This window comes from Pogona vitticeps, chromosome 5 (genome assembly GCF_051106095.1).
Source record: "Pogona vitticeps strain Pit_001003342236 chromosome 5, PviZW2.1, whole genome shotgun sequence".
NCBI classification, from domain to species: domain Eukaryota; kingdom Metazoa; phylum Chordata; class Lepidosauria; order Squamata; family Agamidae; genus Pogona; species Pogona vitticeps.
The window spans coordinates 61,346,840-61,359,948 of record NC_135787.1 but is presented as its reverse complement, the minus strand read 5'-3'; the positions used below and the strand labels follow the sequence as shown (position 1 = coordinate 61,359,948).

The 13,109-nt window shown below is 40.4% G+C and overlaps 1 protein-coding gene across 3 annotated transcripts in view; it reads right to left on the bottom strand.

Moving 5' to 3' along the window:
- PRIMPOL (primase and DNA directed polymerase) overlaps positions 1-13,109 on the bottom strand; it is a 43,210-nt gene that overhangs the window by 9,990 nt on the left and 20,111 nt on the right. The window contains exons 1-6 of one of the 3 annotated variants that reach the window (XM_020802674.3): positions 12,911-13,045; positions 9,917-9,992; positions 8,561-8,745; positions 5,495-5,586; positions 1,973-2,114; positions 1,142-1,289 (exon numbers count right to left, since the gene is read on the bottom strand). In XM_020802674.3, the coding sequence (XP_020658333.3) occupies positions 1,142-1,289; positions 1,973-2,114; positions 5,495-5,586; positions 8,561-8,745; positions 9,917-9,926 (577 nt within the window). In that variant the 5' untranslated portion in view covers positions 9,927-9,992; positions 12,911-13,045. Of the gene's footprint in view, positions 1-1,141; positions 1,290-1,972; positions 2,115-5,494; positions 5,587-8,560; positions 8,746-9,916; positions 9,993-12,910; positions 13,058-13,109 lie in introns of those variants that run through there. The other 2 variants (XM_078393900.1, XM_078393901.1) reach the window with 2 other exon arrangements.

Below are 13,109 nucleotides of genomic sequence, written 5' to 3'. Positions count from 1 at the left end.
CCCATCAGAGTACAGAAACATAACCCTACAACCTAGTCCAAACCTAAGTGGCAAAACACATGTACAGTAAATACAGTTTACTCACCCAGAACAGGCAGTCTCTCTGTTTTAAAAAAGAAAGTCAAAAAATCCAAAAATCCAAAATTTAAAAAAAAAGCCAAAAAAAAAACAGTACGTACAGTACAGTACCAGGCAATACCAGGCAGTCTGAGGTCTCTCTCCGTATCCACACTCCCTAACCACTGAGGCAAGTTAGGTAGCAGACAAGCAGCCTCTTTGCTGGCCAACGGTTAACTGAAAGTTTAAAGTTTAAATTTCCCGCTTTCCTCCCATTTTTTCTGTTTGTAAGTTGAAGCTCCGTTCACAAGTCGAAGCAAAATTTTGCAACCAGAGCTGTTTGTAAGTCAAAATGTTCGTAGGTAGGGGCATTCATAAGTCACTGTACAGAATGCCACTGCAGTCCTATATATGTCTCCTCAGAAATGAATTCTGTGGAACTTCTTCAGAGGTAAGCAGGCTCAGAGCAACAACTCAAGCTGTGCAAACACCATGTACTGAATTTATGTGTTATTATTATTTACATATTGACCACTTTTCCTCCATGTAACAGAGGGTGTTGGACATGGTTCTCCCCATCACAACTCCATGAAGTGCTTAATCTGAGATCTTCTCATCAACTTCACAGGTGTGTGGAGATTTGAACCCACCAAACCCTAGTCTAATAAATACTCTAACCACTTACATCAGTTGTTATGCCATTGGGATGCCCTAAAGCCATTTCTTCCTATAACATCCCATTTACTCCATTATCATATGTATTATTTCAGTCCAATTCATATTCCCAAATTATACAGTAGCTGTGATCACAGGAATAATTGTCAACTCATTGTGCATACAACCACACTTATCTCCCTATGCACCATTACACTGAGGAGTTTATGGAGGAATTTAGCAGTGTGATCTGACTCTTAGAAGTTCAACTGAATTCTTCTGGTTCTACTCCTTCCAATAGATGAACGTCCATTTTTTCAAAACTTAATTGTCAGTGATAAAAAAAATGATCAGATTCTGAAATATCTGAATTATTATATAATCTGTGAATCATAATTTGCAGGGATTGGAAAAAAAAGTTTATCCTTACCTATATGGATATTATTCTTAAATGCAGCATTGCAGAGCTGAAATATTAAATGGCAACTAAATTTTTCTTCTGTGCTAGAATCCAAATTCAAAACATCTTCAGCTGAACATTTGATTCCATAATGTTCATCTAGTTTTTTACACACAAACTGCAAAGACACAATATTATTTGTTCTTTATCTATATTTATACATGAAGAGATTATAGCCATAAAAACAAAAATATGTATAAAGATAAGAAAAACTAAAGAGCCAAATAAACAATCTCCTAGACATTATAGGCGGGGCATCCTGTTGCTTAAAAGTGGAGCTGAAGGAAAATTACATCTGGAAGGCTCCCAATTGCATGACCAATCATGCAACCAGTGTGAGACTCGACAACATGGAGCCCTCCAGATTGGGAAGAAAAGCTTACACACTTTTCTTCCTGTTCTGCATTTAAGTAGGTGATTACACACATACTTGGCAATCTATGCCTATTATACCATGTTTCCCCGAAAATAAGACAGGGTCTTATATTAATTTTTGCTCCAAAAAACACATTAGGGCTTATTTTCAGGGGATGTTTTATTTTTTATTTTCATGTATAACAATCCACATTTATTCAAATACAGTCATGTAATCTTCTTCTGGTTGCTGCACAATGGTGGAGGGCGGGGTTTCACTTAACCGGGGCTTATTTCTGAGTTAGGGCTTATATTGCGAGCATCTTGAAAAATCATACTAGGGCTTATTTTTAGGTTAGGTCTTATTTTCAGGGAAACAGGGTAGTTTAAACACTAACCCTGATATTTAACCTAAATGTATTTTCTTGATTTTTTAAAAAAAATTACCTCTATTAAGTCTGCTACCATCTGTTTTCCATTTGCTCCTTCATTTGTTGGTATGTAGAACTCCAAATCAAAGTAAAGTTTGCAAACAGCAGTTTCTGGAATAACTTCATAGCAATGCATAAGACTTGTTTCATGATGTGTCCTAGATTAAAAAAGAATCTCACTTATATTATTACAATTGCTGTGTATTTCAATTTCTGCTTAGCAAAATTCAATAAAGGCCAAATATCTGCTGCAACACCACAGCACAGTAAGTTACCAGAACAGGCAAGTACAGTTGTGCTAGTGTTGCAGCAAGATTTTATCACATGATGCAGCAAGTGCTACATCATTTAAAAAAGAGTTTGGAGTATGGAGCCAAACTTCAGAAGAGTACAGAGACCTACATTTTTAATGATCCCTCCAACTTTTTAGAATCTTCCTAATTCAAGATGGAGTTTGTTGATCTGGACAGGAGCTTTTAAAGATTAATAAGGATTGAATGGAAATATGATTTATCCAGTGGCTGTATTCCCTTTTTTGTACCAGAATGCAGAAAGGATTATAAAAGTAGCAATGACCCTACACAGAAAGAACCTGGTAAACATACATATCTAATCTGTAGAATTCTGATTCTGTAGAATTCAATTATACATTTATTATCCTAGTCTTAAGATTCCAGCAATAATAATCACATTGGCTGATGAATTAAAACTTCAAGGATTAACTATATCTGAAAATATTTCCTGGAAAATTCAAAAACACAAAGAGATGGAAGAGGTACATTTCAATCACATTCTATAAGGGGTTTTTCATAAATGAAGTAATGTTATTTCAACATGAAAAGAAAGGTTACAATATGCTAAATTTCTGGTTTAAAAAAAGATGAAATTATAAGGGACAATATTATACACAAAACTAGACAGAACAACTGAATGTTTTTATTGTACTGGCTGCAGTCATGCCCTACTCATATCTACTTCAGATCAACTGCTGGATGAAATTACACCGGGTATAGCATAAAGTTATGCCTGCATAAATTCATGGGGAGTTATGCTCAGGAAGTTACGTACATCTGTGCAACAAACCATGTAACAATTCACACACTGAAACCACACAACTGACTATGCAGCTGTTTGCAGAACTGCTTCCTAGATAAGATTTAGTTATTTAATTTATATCCTGTCCATCTAGACCAAAGTCTAATCTGAGCGGCTAACAACACTCAAGAATAATAAAATAAAACAACATTAATCCAACTGAAGATAGCAAATAAATATTGACAGGAGAGAAGGCCTGCCTAAAGAGCCAGATCTTGAGTTGGCTCTTAAAAACATCCAGCAAGGGAGCAAGACAAACTTCTGGGGGCAAACTGTTCCAGAGGTGAGGGACTACTACTGAGAAGGCCAGCTTTCTTGTTCTTTCTCTTCAGGCCTCCCTCGGCATTAGGCTCCTCAGTTACCCATCTTGACTAAAGCGAGTGATTTGGCGTGTTCCACCAGATATTGAGGTCTTAAACCATTTAGGGCTTTATATGTCATCATTCATACTTTGAAATCAATGAGGAAACGAATGGGCAGCCATTGCAAGGCAGCCAGAGTAGGGGAGATATGTTGATGTTTTCTCACCCCAGTAAGAAGTCTGGCTGCCGCGTTCTGCACCATTTAAACCTCAAAGGTAGCGCCATGTAGACACACAACAGTAGTCTAATCTCGACACTACAAGCGCATGGACCAGAGTGGTGAGGGCTCCCACATCAAGACAGGAACGCCACTGGGCAATCCGCCGAAGATGAAAATAGGCAGTGCAGACCACTGACGCTACCTGGATTTCCATGGTAAGCACCAGATCCAGGTGGACCCTCAAGCTGCAAACCTCACTCTTTGTGGTGAGAGTCAACCCCCCCCCCAAAGGAAAGGGAGTTTCTCAAACCACCAATGTCAGGCCACCCAGCCTTAAAACTTCTGTCTTCTCCAGGTTCCGCCTCAAACCATTCATCTGCATCCATTTCAATAAAGCCTCCAGACAGCACTGAAGGGACGAAATGGCATCCACTGTTGTTAGAGAAAAGGCGATGTAGAGTTGGTGTCATCAGCATACTGATGACACAATGCCCCACACTCCCTGATGACCTGACCCAGCGGCCTCATGTAGATTTTAAACAGCATTGGGGAGATAACCGAGCCCCGCAGAATCCCACAATTAAGATTCCATGGATTCTCCCCAAGCTGTACTCTCTGGGGATGGTCCTCCAAGAAGGATCAGAGCAAGGCTAGCACCACCAATTCCCAGGTCGGAGAACCTCCCCGAGAGGATACCGTGGTCGACGGTGTCGAAGGTGACTGAGATATCGAGAAGGACCAACAGAAACATTTCACCCCTGTCAACCTCCCTCAGCAGGTCATCAAACAGGGTGACCAACGCCATTTCCGTACTGTGGCATGGCTTGAAGCCCGACTGAAATTGATCCAGGATGTTGATTTCATCTAAAAGGGCCTGGAGCTGGTCAGCCACCACCCTCTCTACCACTTTGCTCATGAAAGAAACATTGGCGATGGGCCTATAATTGCCAATGTCATCCGCCGCCAAACTTGGTTTCTTCCTAATGGGCCTAATGAGTGTCTCCTCAACGGGAGAGACCCGTTAATTATTGCAGTGGCCCATTCGGTTGTTATATGCCTGGCTGCTTTGATTAGCCAGGCCGGGTAAGGGTCAAGGAAGGAGGTAGTGGCATGACAGCGGTCAGGCGCTTTTCCCACCATATCTGGCGTCATAGGCTGAAAGAGATTGAGTCTCGTTGGGCAAGGCGGAGTGCTGGACGTCTCTGCTCTATCTACTGTGTTCAAAAAAGGAGAGAGCTCCTGGTGGATGGCCTCCACTTTAGATTTTTAAAATGCTGCAAATTAAAGGGTTCCCCTTGACATTTTTAGTCCAGTCGTATCCGACTCTAGGGGGTGGTGCTCATCCCGTTTTCAAGCCATAGAGCCAGCGCTTGTCCGAAGACAGTTTCCGTTGTCACGTGGTGCTGCAAATTGGTCAGGTGAAATACTAGTAGGAGGCCTATCACTTAGACCAATTCCGGATAGATCGCAGACTATACAGAAATGTTCCGCCTGCTGATTTGAAGCTTCTCTTATCTGGACAGAGAAGTAAGCTCAACTGGCAGCCCTCACCCTGGTAAGGTAAAGATTAGTTGCGATGCTGACAGCTTTTCAATTATAATCCATCGGGTTTAGCCTTTTTCTACTTTGCTTCATAGCTCACAGCTACTGGTTAAACCATGGTGCTGAATGAGCTCTGCAACGGAGAGGGTGTTTAGGAGCAATTTAGTTGTCAACAACTCTGGTAGCGGCAGCAAGCCAGCCATCAACCAGAGCCTCTGGTTTAGATTTCTTCCTTGGTACAAATTTTGTAACAGCTTGCACAGCTTTGTTACACAAACATAGCCACACAACAGGATTTCAGCCACTAGATTCCAAATAAGCATGCATCAAGTATTCTGAGTACAGTCTTCATCCTTGTTTTTACTTTTCAGATACTTACCTGTAATAAAACCAAAGCTCTGTGTAGGTTGTCACAAGATAAAATCTTTGTTTGTTTTCAGTGCTCCTTTCCAAAGCAAATACATGAACGTCCTTTTAAAATAATTTTTAAATGTAATTAGTCTTGTGTCAATCAATAAATATAAGTACCCAAATCTAGTTATGGACTTCAGTTCCACTGCTTTATGCTTTGTCTCCAATGTTTTCCTGCATTCTCAAGAAATAATATATACAAGAAGGCCAGTGTGACAAAAGGATGATTAAGATAATTATTCTTTGTGCGCAAAATAATGAGTTAGACCAGGAACATGTTCCATAGTGGTAAACTTCCATGAGAAGGATACTGAACTCAATTTTCCAAGACATATGGGAACAAACTATATATGATCTTCTGTTTTTCTAGCTTATTCTTATGTTCACAAAAGTGAGCTTATTACAAGAGTTTTATGGAGCAACATGAATTTAGAATGAACCGCATAATTGCTCTCACCGAATGATAGTGAGAACTACTTCACAATTATCGTAGTATATGGACAGGCACGTAAGATCATTTAAAGTGCTGAAATACCTCAGTATTTCTATCATGTCAGAAGCAACACAGTACAATTAATAAAAACATTAAATAACTTTTACCCAGTGTAACAAGCAACACCAAGACCACTTGCGACAGCTAGCATCAAATCATCCACAGCACACACTGAAGGGCAGAGAATACACTGACTGACACAGGGGTGAAGCTGCCTGTTCTTTAAATTTGCAAAGGGCTGTTTTGGAGCACAAAACTCATTTTCTCAGATTCACCTTGGTTATGTCAACTCCATTCCAAAGCCTAAAGATCACCAAGTAACCCAGTTCTCCCTATGACCAAGGGCTAGATTTCCCTGAGGTTCCATTCATTCTAGGAGGCAAATAGTTCTCTCTTTCCACATTACAGTGCCAGCATTTTCTTCTGTTCCTTCAGGATTCAAAGATGTTCTGAACTTTTCCTTCATTTTAATGAGAGGGGCCAGATTCACAAAGAGTGAATATACATTGCATGTAAAAGCTTTTGTTATTTCACTATTCGATGCTATATCTGTAGGGACTGGGTACAATGTCTAGCTAGATAACGGATTTATCAATAGGCATCTGGTAATGCTTCTACAGCTTCCATTCAGTGCCATGTCTGTGGTGCACTCTACATAAGACTGCCTTTCGAAAGTGTTCGGAAACTTAAGTCAATCTAAAATGCTGCAGCCAGATTGCTACCAGAGCTGGTTACAGGCATCACATAACTCTGTTGTCACAATAGATCCACTGGCTGCCAATCCATTAATGAGCACAATTCAAAGTGCTGGTTTTGATTTATAATTGGGTCCAAACTATCTGAAAAACTACATCTCCCTTTATAATTTGCCCAGGTTTCAAAATCATCAGGGGAGGCCACTGGATTCTGGAATTTGTAGTGAAATAAGTAATTCTGGAAGTTCTATGTGAACCAACACTGTGATTCAACACTGTTTTTTCCATCTCAACCAGGAAGTACACAAGAAAAGCTAGAAAACAAACAATTGGTGCTGTTTACCTCCAGTAAAGGTGCATGGGTTTTGAACACACAGATTTCGTTTAATCACTTGTGCTTAGGGTCAATTTTGAGCTGAATTTGGACATGAAAAAGTATTCAGGTAGGATAGTACATAACATGGGAATAGTGGACTTTTCCTTTCCAGAAAGGATTACTGCTTGTGTGCCATCAATATGCTTTCAACTTATGGCAAACTTAAAAGGCTTTTCAAGGCATATGATGGTTCAAGGAGTGGATTACTATTGCCACTCACAGCAAGTTTCCATGGCTGAGCATTGATTTGAACCCAAATCTTCTGAGTCATAGTTCAAAAAGCTATCCACTCCACCATACTGGCTCAAATGGTTTTTTGCTACCACTTCTAAAATACTAGATTTATCTGAAGACCAAAGAAGCTACTTGAACGATAGTGAAACGTTTCAACCTAATAAGAAAGATGTCCGGTTGCCATGACTCAACTTCCAGAGATCTGAAGAACAGTTTTCCCACTCCTCTAAGGCTGGCAAAGCAGGCTGTCCTCCTGCTATCTTCTTTCCACGGTGGAGCTGGAAGAGACTTGGACAGGGGTTTCTTAGCAGCAGTAATGATTCCCTGGCCTTGGAGGCTTGGGTTACAACATCTTTATATGCTCTTCACTGTGTAATTAAAATTTTGACTGTTTGAGACAACTTTCTTGAGGTTGATGAGCTGCTTTTCTCTTCATATTAGCCAACTTACTATTTGTGTAACTTTGTGTGGTAGAATTCAATGTCATCAGCTCACGTCACTAAAATTTATTTTAAATTAATTAAATGCCTCCTATCTGTCTGCTTTAGCTTCTGAGGCTCATTGGGGCTTCCATTTACTTTGGGGAAGCCTTTTATCACTATCATCTTAGAACTGCAGAGCTGGAAGGAACCTTATGGATCACTGAGTCCATTCTGCCAAGGAGGCAGAATGAGGAATCAAACTCTCAACTGGCAGCCAGTTGCCTAAACCAGAGGTCCCCAACCCCTGGTAAAAAGGTTGGGGACTGCTGGCCTAAACCACTGAACCGTCCACTTCTTTGGGAGCCTCAGGACTGCAAGGGGCTTAATTGCCAAAAATTGCTGTCAGAGCACTGCCAGTGATCTCAATCCTGGCAGTGGTGATCCAATGGCTATTTCTGGTGACTAAAGCCTCCCCTCCCTCTGTCCTGCAGCTCCCAAAGGCTTCCCCAGAGCAAAAGGGAGCCCTAGGACCTGAAACAAGGAAGCATTAAATCAATTTAAAATGTATTTTAGCAGTGTGAGCTGATGGTGTCATCAATATCTGCTATGCAAAGTTACACAAACAGGATTGGGACCATTGTTTGTCTGTATTATTTTAATGATACAATACTGTGGATATTTTGAATAGTAATGTATTTCATAAATAAATCCCAGTAATAAACAAAATGAATTTTCAAATGATTAAGTGCTAAAACAGAAACTTAACAAAATATCTTTTCGGTAAAGCCACATTCCTAATAATTTACTATTGTACCTCTTTACAAGTCATAGCAAAGTTAAATGCTTGCGTTTGCCGATGAAAAAGTTTCCAAACTGAGGATGGTTGCCATAGTTTAGACAGCTGTGGTTTGTAACGTGCAAAGAGTGGCCTTTGTTTATATGAAGATGCCAGTTCCTCGATGTTTTTTACTCTTTCTTCCCATCTTCTCTTTGTTCCTCCTAGAATAATCATATAACAGTTTTTAGACCTATCAGAAATATATGCAAATCAATAGTTTATTGAGATTCCCATTTATTATCTTCTGTCTTTCAGCTGTATTCTCTTTGCTAAAACACAAACAGAGGCAGACTATGGTACTGGCTATAAATTGCAGCACTGTGGCAGTGGTGCAGTCAGCCGGCAATACAGTGTGATGGCAGTTGCCACAGAAGCAGGTAGCCCCACCCATCCACTGGGCATGAAAAAACAAACTGCAAACTGGTTTGGTTTTCTGGTTGGTTCGTGGTAGTTATCCTATGAACCATTGCTAACCACCATTTTTCAGATTTGTGACCATCTGTAGTCTGGATATTAAGATCTTTGGCAGAAACCCTTCTCTTGGTTTCACCATCGGAGGCATGTTAAGTGAGAATGTAAGATATGGCTTTCTTGGTAGTAGCTCCCAGACTGGTCTCCTTTGTGTTATCCTTCATTAAGTATACAAAGACTATTTTATTCAGACATAACACTTAAGTTGCACTAATGTTGATGGGGGTCTTAACTAGTTGAATGCTGTTGTTTCTTTTTTGTTTGTGTGGTTTTTTTCTGTTTTTATTTTATGTTTTAATTATATCCCAGTTTTTTAAAAAATATGCATGCCTTGAATGCATTTTTGTGGGGGAAAGCTAGGATATAAATACAATAAAAATAAATAGAATGTATAATTTACATGGGAGTTGCACCATAATTTACAGACTGATTTTACAAAGAGGAGTTGAAAGGGAGTTGGCTTTCACTGTCTTCTTGATTGCCCAATGATGATGAGTTTCTGACATATGCTTACCTTTGAGTCAGTTTTTAATACCAGAAGCAAAAGAGCATAGAAATAATACCCAGACATGTCAATTGTTTAATGTCAGGTTCCAGAATGGTTAGTCTTATTCAACAGCCTCAAAGTCAGCACTAGACTGCTGCAATCCACCAGTACCACCACCAAACAATCCTAACATTGGGAAGACTTCTTGAAATACATTTTGCAGCCTGATATTGTACCTGCTTTTAAAGTACAAGCATCTTGAGAAATGTGATTACTCTGTATCAACATTACTTGCTCTGCAAGATTTACTAATATTTAGTATCAATACATTTACTGACACTAAACATTTTGAAGACTTAGAACAGTGGACTTACTGGTACTCATGAGAACTTTCTCAGAGAAGTAATCACTAGCATTCAGTCTTTCAATTCCTAAAGTGAAGATAAACACCTGTAAGAAAACATATAAAATATTAATACACCATTGTTACAGACTGAACAAATTTATAGAATTTTTGCCTGTAAAAATTCCCTAACCACAGTATACTTTCAAAATCAGTGATAGTCTAAAGACATTAAAACAAATGCAATTCATAATAGAAAAGGCCACACACAGAATTATCAGAATATCATGTCTTCCAACAAAGACGTGCAGAATATTTGTAAATGCTATTTCTTCTAATAGGTATTATATTTTTTGTATATTAAACCAGTGGTCCACAACCTTTTTGATACCATGGACTGGTTGGGGGGGACGAGGTCTGTGTGCAGGTGGGGCGCGGTATCCCCACACTCACGCACAGGAGCTGCACTTGCTTGCACAGTCACACTCGCGTGCATGCACAAAGGGGCAGGGGGTGCTTGTGTGGCGTGCACTCGCATGCATGTGCAAAGGGGCTGGGGGGCAGAAGATCTGTCTCCGTGGCCCGGTCCAACCAAGGCCACCGACTGGCACTGGGCCACAGACCGGGGGTTGGGGACCCCTGCATTAAACTATACTTTGTCATACCACACCTTCAATTTTCAAAAACATACCAATATTGAGGATTTGTTAGTATGCAGATTTCAGTTCAACTAATCAACAAATTCTGTTAAAAGACCACAGATTAATAAATGAAACAGTTTATATTTTATTGATAGCCCCAACATGAATAGTATGCATTCCATGAAAGCCAGAAAACTGACTTCTGTATGTTACTGATATGTGACTACCCAGGAACAGATTCAAATCAAGACTATACAAACATGTATTGCTAACAGAGGAAAAAGGCAAAACAGACAGCATATTGTCCTCCTTTTTTCTATTCCCTTATCCATTGTCCTATAGTATTAATGTCTTAACAATAACAAAAAGGTCAAACTAAACATTAGGGGGGAAGTGCATGTTTCCTGTTATTTTCATCCATCAACGGATTTTATTCAAAGCTGTATGCCTCACAAATTAGACTTGCAGATTCAGCCCATGTTTACCTTTTGATGACCAATCACAAAACAAAGTACAGTGGTGCCTCGCAAGACGATTGCCTTGCGGGATGAAAAACCCGCAAGACGATTGGTTTTTGTAATCGCTATGGTGCCTCGCAAGATGGTTTCTTCTATGACCATGCTTCGCAAAATGTTTTTTTCAAGACTGATGCCTTACAAGACGAATAAATTTCATTTGTCTTGTGCGGTTCCCATAGGGAACCTCACAAGATGATTTTTTCGCAAGACAGCAATTCTCGTGGAACGAATTACAATCGTGCTGTGAGGCACCACTGTATTCCAGAATGCAAAATAATGAGATGAGGAAAAATATGTGCAAACAGAAATACAAAATATTTTATCACTTGAACACTACTTCTAAGTATGAGCTTGGTCTATCATCTAATTTGACCCTCAGTTACCAAGATAGACTGAAGCAATCACTTTGCAGACATCAGGGTTATGCTACAGTATTGAACATGAATGGGAAGAAAACCTAAGACACCATTTCAGCTCTATGTGAGGGTTCAACTTTAGGCTCCTCTTTTGGTTCAAAGAAATCAGTAGATTTTTGTTGCTTCAAAACAGGCGAAAGATTTATTGGTGCATTTAACAATAAACAAGTGTGTGTGACATGATTATGAGTCTTTTCTCCTTCTGCCAACGGGTCCGGAAGGGGTCTCCAATCTTCTAAGAGAAACGGGTTGCCATAACTATTGTTCCATGGTCCCAGTAAATCAGCAGGGACCCAGTCTTTTACAGTCTTCATGGGCTAGAAGGAAGGAATGGGAGGGCTGGACTAATTGTCTATTTATCCAGCACTAACCAATTGTTCTTTCCAGCCTTTGATTTCAGAAAGAGCCCTACCTCTATGCGGGAGTGTTTTTCCCCTCTCTTTCTTCTGTTGGATGCAGTTATTTGTTTCCTCATGGTTTTTATGGTTCCTTGCTAAGTATGAGTGCAGTAAAGAAAGCAACATACACAAGTCAGCAAATTTTACACAACTGTAAGTAAAAATGGTTTTTATTCTTTGTCCTACAAATGTCTCAGAGTGAAAAGTGCAAAGAGAAAGTGGTGGACTCTGGAGGACTTGTAGCTAATCTCCTCCGTGGAGCTGCCCTGCTGTGTAGCAAAAGGAATGTTTACCAGAAATTCAAAACTCTGCTGCAGAATCCTTACCCACCCATTATTTGTTGGAATTATGATGCAATATGTTCATACTGGAAGTGAGTTTTAGTGTCTGTTTAGACACTAAACAGTGGGTTTTGTGGGTTTTAGACCTGTCTCTACTGCTAGGCAAAGATAACTATCTTGGGCAGATATTGGGGGTGGGGGAGCAAATCATGGTCCCCATGACATTTCAAAGTGAGGCATCTACCTTCAGTCTGGACCTCTATCCACACAGCATATTTAACGTCCTCTAAGCAAGCCTGTTACTGATGCTGCCCTGTCATCAGCACATAAGACTCAACTGCTGATTAGTTTCTGAACGCGGGAAAGGAAAATCATGTTCTCATCCGCCACAAGCAACAAGCTATTTGGCCGGAGAACTGGGGCTAGTACATCCCCACGACCTTAACTTCAGACTGTATCTTTGTCATCCACTAAGCAATAATGCAAGCAAGCGAACACACACACACACAGCCACACGCAGAGGCAGCTTAAAATAACAAATCTTTCACTGCGCTACACAGACGCAATTCCCAAGTGCTAATCTAAGTTTGGAAAAAAGAGAGACTCCGGCATTCATGACTCTTTACACCCTGACATTCGCTTCACTTTTTTTGTTTGCTGTTTTCGTTGTTTCAGTAGCTGCCTACAGGCTTGTTTTAGACACGACGTGTGATTCTGAATTCACACTACTGGCGTGTATCTAAAAGCGGGGGTCGGGTCCACCCTACCTACCTCTGAAGAGTGTTATTTTTCTCCCAGTGAGTGGTGGGCGCCGCCTTGCAGCCCCTGGGGTGCGGAGAGGGGAGTCTGCGAGAGGAAGAAGACGACTGGCAGAGAAGCCTTTACCCGGCCCGCGGTTTCCCGCTCTTTTCATTGGGCGGCAAGGCCCTGTTGCTGGGGCCGTCGCCGTTGCTACGGGGCGGTGGCGGCC